Source organism: Ochotona princeps, chromosome 22 (assembly GCF_030435755.1).
Source record: "Ochotona princeps isolate mOchPri1 chromosome 22, mOchPri1.hap1, whole genome shotgun sequence".
In the NCBI taxonomy this organism is placed as follows: domain Eukaryota; kingdom Metazoa; phylum Chordata; class Mammalia; order Lagomorpha; family Ochotonidae; genus Ochotona; species Ochotona princeps.
The window spans coordinates 21,506,063-21,514,686 of NC_080853.1; the positions used below are offsets into that span (position 1 = coordinate 21,506,063).

The following is an 8,624-nucleotide window of genomic DNA, read 5'->3' on the forward strand; positions in this document are numbered from 1 at the left end:
GCGCCCATCTCAGGAAGACAGCTGGGGACATGGGCATTGTCTTGATCTGAACACCTGGCTCCCTGGGAAGAAGATAATGTGAGGGTAGAGGAGCAGCAAGACAAGAGGGTGAGCATTCGTTCTCTGAAGCTGCCAGCTTCCTGGCTGAGCCTTCGGAGGACTACCAGCTGCTGACTGAGGCCAGGATAGCAGGGGCCCACCTGGTGATAGGTCACAATGGCCTAGCTGTAAAGTCCCCGGAATGGCTGGTGAAGTGAAGGGAGGTGTGAGCAGGGCTCGGTGGGTGAGTGTGTGTGGGGAGGGAGACATTCCCGAGGAGCCCAGCTCCCCACTCTCCAACTTCCGCCTTGAGTGTCAACTGGGGCCCTGCCCCCTTCCACCCTCCCCACACCCTCACTCTCCTCCAGCCCTAGCTCTTCCCATCACCTCCACTGCCTTCCATGACCCAGCTCTGCTTACCCAGGCCCAAAGCCCTAGCAGATGCACTCCTTGTCCCTGCCAGGGGCCTGGGTGCTGGGGAGGGGCCAGGGAGTGCAGTGCGGGCACATATGTCATGCTGGGAACCCAGTTGGCCCCGGCTCCTGGACAGTGCCCTAGGGCTGGGCGCGCTGGGGCTGACGGTTTGTGTCATCTTTGCCATGGTTGGCCCGGCCTTGCTGCTGCTGCTGCTGCTCGGCAGCTTCCTTGCCTTTGACTTGCTCCACAGGTAAGTAGGGCAGCAGCTGGGCAGGTGGACAGACAGGCGGGCAGTGGATAGGCAGGCTGGGATTGCCCTCCCTAAGCTGCTAACCTCTCTCCCTGCAGGCCTGCAGGCCCCACCCTGCCACAACAGCGACTTCTCTTCAGGGACCAGAGTCAGGGAGCCGGTGAGGGTCTGGGATGGCAGGAGACTCATCTCCACCTGTCGGGGCCTGTTCCCACACAGCTCAAGACCCAGGATGCACTGCTTGTGCTGCTCATGGGGCTGGGGCTGCTCCTGGTAGCCCATGGCATGCCCTTGACTTTGCTGGGCCTGGCTTTCTGCCTTCACCCTTGGGCCTGAATGTCCTCTCAAAATACACTGTCCAACCTCCTCCCTGCCTTGATCCTGAGCCATGGCATAGGTGGGGACAAGAGAAGGGCAGGGAGCACCTTCTTCCCATCCTGACCCTTGGAGGACCTCTGGTCTCATACCTTTGGGAATGGCACTCTGGATGTGAGTCTTGGGGCTGTAAGATAAGGTGGGATCCCAGGCAAGGAGCTCCAGGGTGGGGTGCATAAACCATCTCAGAGCCTGGGAGGCACCCTGAGGGCCTCCTTGCTGTTGCTAGAGAATGAGAGTCCCAAGAGAAGGACTTGCAGTGGAATGGGGAGGTACTGAAGTCGGTCAGCCAGCAGAGAAGAGAGGGAGCAGACAGAGACAGGGATTCCTACAACAAAGCACATGGAGCTGCACCACATAGTCCTGGTTTGGCCAGGCTTCCTTCACAGCAGGCTCCATGGGGAGGGACTCAAGTGAGTCCTCGCCTCGCAATGACTCCCTCCTCTCTTGATGGGACCCCACCCGACCCCAGCCCGGGTCACAATGGGGCTCCCCTGGGGAGAGTGGGGATGTTTCAGAATGGGGGACTAGGATCTGGCTGCCAGGTCGTCCTGAGTGTAGCAAGAGGCAACATGACTTAGCAGGCTCTGCCCACAGGTAAGTCCCAGCCCCCAGCCCAAAGCCCAACCCAGCACCCTAGTGCACCTGCATCCCAGGGCCTTGACCCCTGCGCCCCAGCCCACCCAGAGCCCAGGGTTCTGATGCCGGTACCCTTGTCTGCCCCAGGGCTTTGACCCCTAAACTCCAGCTATCCCTGGGAACCTGACCCCTGCACTCCAGCCTGCCCAGGGCTCTGACCCCTGAACTCCAGCCTGCCCAGAACCCTGACCCCTGCATCCCAACCCTCCCAGGGCCCTGACCCCTACACCCCAGCCCGTCCAGAGCCCTGACCCCTACACTCCAGCCTGCCCAGGGCCCTGACCCCTGCACTCCAGCCTGTCTTGAGTCCCAGGTATCTCCAGAGCAGCTCCTGCAGCTGGCCTGGTCCTCCCCACAGGTGCACCAGTCATGATGCAGCCGCCACGAGTGGAGACTGACACCATCGGGGCTGGCGAAGGCCCACAGCCCGCGGTGCCCTGGTCAGCCTGGGTCACCCGGCAGTGCTGGGTGCGCTGGTGTGCATGCTATGTGCCCCGGAGCTGGGCACAGTGGTGGTCCACGTCAGGCTGGCGGCAACCACTGCAGCGTGTGCTGTGGGGTCTGGAGGGCATCCTTTACCTGCTGCTGGCACTGATGCTGTGCCACGCACTGTTCACCACTGGCTCCCACCTGCTGAGCTCCCTGTGGCCTGTGGTAGCCGCCGCGTGGAGCCACCTGCTGCCGGCCATCCTCCTGCTGCTGCTCAGTGCCCTGCCTGCCCTGCTCTTCACAGCATCCTTCCTGCTGCTTTTCTCCACACTGCTGAGCCTTGTGGGCCTCATCACCTCCATGACTCACCCAGGCTACACTCAGGACTTAGACCAATAGAAGGGCAACCCCATTCGCTGCCTGTGTCTATTGAGCCCTGCCCTATATTTAAGGCCCCGGGGTAAGGGAGGAGAGTGGGGCAGGGCCTTCCTGCTGTGACAGATCCAGGAAGGCAGGGCCTTCCTGCTGTGACTCCAGCTCCTAGTGTGGGCTGTGGCACATGTAGTGTGGTTGGAGCCAGCAGTTGGCCTGGTCCCATCTGTTCCTATCTTTGGACACTTTCCTTAAACTGATACTGCAGGTACCTGGTGTGAGGGCCAAGAGGGGACAGGACAGATGGCTTAGCCAGGGGCAGAGTTGGTCTAAACCACCAAGAGCACCATCTGAATGTGGTGACACTGCTGGGGAATCGTTGGCAACTGGCAACATCTCTTCCCTCCCAGGTGTGCAGTTGGCTCAGCCTCAGACTCACTGAAAACTGCTACCTGGGTATCCCAAGCTTGTCTGTCATTCATCCCAGTCATTCCCTCTTTCCACTCCCAGGGGAAGAGTGGGCTCCAGAGCCCTGTTGAAAACAAGCAAGCTGGCAGAGGGCTGGCTGGAACCCCAGTGAGAACCTTCTGCCTACACTTACCTGCTCTGTCCTGACTTCCATCCTGCCTCTAGCTACCGTACGTCTGAGAGGTGGGCCAAGCAGGGTGTAAGTTTTCCAGAGATAAACCTCCTCCCTTTCCCAGAGCTCTGCAGTGTGATACAGAATGTCCCATGAGAAGTCCTGTTTGTCCCACCCACCCAGTGTGTGGCTCTGGCCAATTAATTCTTTTGAGCCTCAGAGTCAAGTGGGTGCCAACTCTGTCTCGAGGAGGTGGCAAGTCAGGGGACTTCCCTATTCAGAAAGTAGTACGTGGAGACCAAAAAGCTAGCCTGTGCTTTGAGCTCTAGAAGTAAAGGTGGTGGAACAAGAAAGGTGCTTTGCTAGGCTTTAGGGATGATGCTTGGTCATAGGGGATTTTTGGTTCTGAGATGGTAAACAGAGGCCGGAGGGTGTGGAAAAGATGTATGTGGTCATGTGCCGTGAAACTGCAAAGTGTACAGATATTGACTTCTTCTGATTATGAAATGCTTGCGACTTGGTGTCAGGAGATGTCTGCCCAGCTGTGCGAATGGGGAGAACACTGTGCAGGGTGTTTCCAAAACTGACCCAGCAAGCTGCCCTTGGCCCCTTCAGAAGGGCCTCGGAAGGTAGTGTCTCTTGATGCTCCAGACGCTGACCAATTATGCATCTGCCTACTCCTCCAAACAAATGCAAGGTCTGTGATGGACAGTTTTACCCCCTTGCTCCTCCACCTGTCTGAGGACCAGCAGCAGTAGAGGCTTCTCCTAGCAGCCGCTGAGACATGCAGAGTCACGGGTCCCGCCCCACATCTGCTGAATCAGCCTTTGCTTGCAAGATTCCCAGGAAATACACGGGAAATACCCTCAGGGGAAGAAAATGACGATGATGGCTGTTATCTGTGGGTGGGGGCAGGGAGATGGGAAGTGTAAGATGCCAGGGGCAAGAGCTGTGGAAAGGCAGCGCTGGTCAGGAGGGGCACAAACCACGTGGGTCAGATTTAACATCTGGGAATTGAGCAACAAGAAATGATACAATTATTTTTTGCACAAATATAAGATGCTTGCCAGCAAAACAAGACATTTCCTTTTTATGTCAAGATCACACAAAAGCAGATAAATGGAATGGAATGGACACTCGGGGTGTGGAACACAGATAAAAGGGGTCTTTAAAGGGGACAAATGACATCTCCATGACTCCCACAACTCCTTGAAATGTACACCAAGCCACCTGGGGAGTATACCAACATATGGGAGACCTGTCCCTCCCTCTCTTTCTAACTCTGACATTCAACTAAATTTTCTCTTAAAAAAAAATATTATTTGTTTTTATTGGAAAAGCAGATTTACAGAAAGAAGGAGAGAAAGAGAAAAAGATCTTTTGTTTGCTGGTTCGCTCCCCAAGTAGCCACAATGGCTGGAGCTGAGCTGATCCGAAGCCAGGAGCCAGGAGCTGCTTCTAGGTCTCCCACACGGGCGCAGGATCTTAAGGCTTTGGGCCTTCCTCCACTGCTTTCCCAGGCCACACACAGCGAGCTGGAAGGGAAGTGGAGCAGCTGGGACATGAACCAGACCCTGTATGGGATCCTGGTGTGTGTAAGGCAAGGATTTTAGCCATTAGGCTGTTATGCCAGACCAAGTAGTTAACTTTTATCTAGTTAAAGCAAGTTCCTTACCACACTTAGTTTACTAAATATTTGATCATGATTAGGTATTGAATGATAACACTGTTTTTCCCTCCTATATTATGAGTATTGTTGGTTGTTCTGCTTCATTTTGTTTGTACAGTAAATCACATTTTGATTTCTTATATTAAACAATTTTTATGCTTCAATATTAAACCACTCTAGCATTCCTAGGTGGGGGGGGAAGCCCTGATTTTTTTCTTAAGTGACATATAATTCAGACACATTTCACATTAATGTAAAATTGTAAATCTTGTGACCCAGCACTGACAGTTAAAACCATCTCCCCGCTCTCTGTAACTCCTTCAAAATAAGTGCTTGGGCTCTTGCATCCATGTGGGAGACCTGGAGGATATTGGCCTCAGCCTGGCTCAGCATTCTCCATTGTGGCCATCTGAAGAACAAACTAGCAAATGAAAGACCTCTCTCTCTGTTACTCATTTAAAACAAATCTTTAAAAAATTCTCGAGTGTATTGCTCAAAAAATTTGATGTGTGTGTCTTCCTAGGTCAACATAGGATTTTCCCATCAACCTTGAAAGTTCCATTATGACACATCTCAATTAATACCTTCCAAAGTAATTACTCTTCTGACATCCAGCTCCATAGATTAGCTTTTTCTTTTTTTTTTTTTTTTAAAGATTTATTCATTTTATTACAGCCAGATATACACAGAGGAGGAGAGACAGAGAGGAAGATCTTCCGTCCGATGATTCACTCCCCAAGTGAGCCGCAACAGGCCGGTGAGCGCCAATCCGATGCCTGGAACCTGGAACCTCTTCCAGGTCTCCCACGCGGGTGCAGGGTCCCAATGCACTGGGCCGTCCTCAACTGCTTTCCCAGGCAACAAGCAGGGAGCTGGATGGGAAGTGGAGCTGCCGGGATTAGAACCGGCGCCCATATGGGATCCCGGGGCTTTCAAGGCGAGGACTTTAGCCGCTAGGCCACGCCGCCGGGCCCAGATTAGCTTATTCTTTAACTCATTCAGAGTAAAAACTACCAAAAGAAATGCTCACTTGTGGACTGGCATTGTGGCTGAGTAAGTAAAAGCTGCTGCCTGCAACACTGACATCACATATGGACACCAGTTGGAATCCCCACTGCTCTGCTCTAATTCAGTTCAGTTTTTTTCGTTGTTGCTTGTTTCTGTTTTTTAAAGACTTCTCTTTATTTGAAAGGCAGATTTTATAGAGAACAGGCAGAAAGAGATCTTCCATCTGTTGGTTCACTCCCCAAATAGCTTCAATAGCTGGATTTGAGCCAATATGAAGCCAGGAGCTTCTTCCAGGTCTCCCATGCAGGTGCAGGGTCCCAAGACTTTGGGCCGTCCTCAACTGCTTTCCCAGACCACAAGCAGGGAGCTGGATGGGAAGCAGGGCTGCTGGAATTAGAACTGGCACCCATATCGGATCCTGGCACATTTAAGGCGAGGACTTTAGCTGCTAGGCCACCGCACCAGGCCCCAAATTTCTATTCTTATTGCTCATTACTAATACAGGAAAATTAAATTAATTTCTTTTGTATATTTACCTTGAATCTTAACCATGACCAGGTACACATTAGCTAAATTGCTGAATTCATGTTGGTAGCTTTTTAAAAACCATTTTAAAAAGATTTTATTTTTACTTAAATGTCAGAGTTATGAAGAGAGAGACTGAGATCAATCTTCCATCTGCTGGCTCACTCCCCCAATGGCTGCAATGGCCAGAGCTGAGCTGGTCTGAAGCTGAGAGCCAGAAGCCTCTTTCTCTCATGTGGGAGCATGGGTCCAAGGCTTTGGGCCATCCTCTGCTGCTTTCCCAGGCCATTAGCAGGGAGCAGGATGGGAAGTGGAACAGCTGGGACATGAACTGGTACCTATATAAGATTCCAGCACTGCAGTCCGAAGTCTAGCCTGCCTTACCACCGTTTTTACAGCTTCCATTGGGTTTTCTACATAGGTGATCCTGTCATCCGTCAAGAAAGGCAGTTTCTCTCTTGCTTTTCAGTGTGTATGCCTTTATTTATGTTTCTGTGTGACCGCAGTGACTAGGACGTCCAGCGCAGTGCAGAACAGAGTAGCGAGAGTGAATGCACTTGTTTCTGATCTTGGAGGAAAACTCACCTTTCACTGTGAGGTCAGCCAGGAGTGTCTTGCAGACACCACCTCTCATGATGAGAACAGGTCCTTTCATTCCTAGTTTTCTAGAGATTTTTTATCAGCATGGATATTGGGTTTAGTCAAATGCCTTCTTTGCTATCTTTTGAAGGGATCTTAACAAATTGTTCTAGCTTGATAATATGGTAAATTACACTAGTTGTGTCGTGAATGTTAAACTGGGGCGTGCTTGGTGGGGGTTATTTAGGGTTGTCCCGACTAGACTGTGGCAAGCCCTGGCTTGCATTAGGACTCAGTCTGTGGTGGTCTGGCTGGCTGGGCTGTAGCACCTGTTGGTTTGGGTGGAACTCATCAGGAAGCTGCATCTACCAGTGTGTGCTTTGGCTGTTCCAGGTTGACAGACTGAACCTGACCCTGCACTGGCTGGTGTCCATTAACAGTCAAGACTGAGGTCACGCCAGGTGAGGTTTCTTGGGGGACTCCCCTACTAAACTGCCAGACTTGGACCCTGGCCACAGGGAAAATCACAGGATGTGTGGTCTGACCTAGGAGTGTATGCATCAGGACTGGGCCTCTTCAGCTGCTGATGCTTGTGCAGTGGACAGCACGCTCAGATGCCAACAGGGGACATGAGGGCCAGCTCATCTAGGCCGGCAGATGAAGTCGAATGCCACATCAGAGGACAAAAAGCAAACTAGGTTGGACATCTCTTCTGGCCAAGCTTTGTAGCATGCTCCTGGGTCTGTGGATGCACTAAGGAGGTGGATTTAGTCAACCAATAGATCCTGAAAAGATTTTCTCAATTCTGGAGCAATGAAACCAACAACTTCTCAGAATTGTCAAAATCACTCAAGTAACATCCTTGGAACACTAGGGCATCATCAAATTACCACATACCCACCCCTGGTGTTGATGTAGTTTGACTACAAGGAGTGGCCTCCTCCTACTTCTCCCCTGCAGATACAGGAGAAGAGAAAAACCAAAACAAAACCATTTGTCCCACTCACCTTCCTTCACCTACTTGACTCCCACCCCCACACGGGTAGGCATCTCTTTCCACTATGTAAACAATATTAAAAAGAAAAAAGGAAACACCAAGATTCTTTGGATTAGCGGGCATCATGGTAAAATTCTTGTTAAATGATACATCAATGTTAAATGTTTTTTGAGACAATAGCTTGTTTTGGCTTTTTGTTGTTGTTGTTGTTAAGATTTATTTACTTGAAAATCAGTTACTGAGAAACAGAGAGGAAACAGAAAGCGATCTTCCATCTGCTGGCTCACTTCCCAAATGGCTGCACTGGCCAGGGCTGGGCCAGGTCAAAGCCAGCAGCCATGGACTTCTTCTGGGTCTCCATGGCTGGTGCATTACCAGGGAGCTATATGAAGGATTATACTATTGTAACAACATGGGGAAAATCAGTCAGGAGGAGGGGAATTTCAGGGGAGAGAATCCTAGACTCTATGGAATTGTATAAAATTCAAAATAATAAATAAATGTACTATCAAGAAAAAAAAAAAAGCTTCCTCCAGCAATGCCAGCATTCTCCTATGAGTACTGGGTAGAATCCCAGCTGCTCCACTTCTAATCCAGCTCCCTGCTAATGTGCCTGGGGAAGCAGCAGAGGATGGCCCAAGTGGGAGACCTAGACAGAGTATCATGCTCTTGGCTCCCACCTGGCTCAGTTCCTCACCTTTGTGGCCACTTGGAGAGTGAACCAGCGAATACAAGGGGATGGACA

The 8,624-nt window shown here is 51.4% G+C and overlaps 2 protein-coding genes across 2 annotated transcripts; both read left to right on the forward strand.

Annotated features, from left to right (window-relative positions):
• On the forward strand, window positions 1–1,057 carry C22H20orf141 (chromosome 22 C20orf141 homolog). Its single transcript, XM_004585671.2, has 2 exons — window positions 1–706; window positions 805–1,057. The coding sequence occupies exons 1-2, from the start codon at window positions 441–443 to the stop codon at window positions 1,040–1,042; spliced, it is 504 nt and encodes a 167-aa protein (XP_004585728.2). The 5' UTR covers window positions 1–440; the 3' UTR covers window positions 1,043–1,057.
• A 485-nt stretch (window positions 1,058–1,542) lies between these two features.
• Window positions 1,543–2,561, forward strand: TMEM239 (transmembrane protein 239). The gene is made up of 2 exons (XM_004585670.3): window positions 1,543–1,678; window positions 2,079–2,561. Exon 2 carries the CDS (start codon window positions 2,090–2,092, stop codon window positions 2,546–2,548), a length of 459 nt encoding a protein of 152 aa, XP_004585727.2. The 5' UTR covers window positions 1,543–1,678; window positions 2,079–2,089; the 3' UTR covers window positions 2,549–2,561.
• The last annotated feature ends 6,063 nt before the right edge of the window (window positions 2,562–8,624 follow it).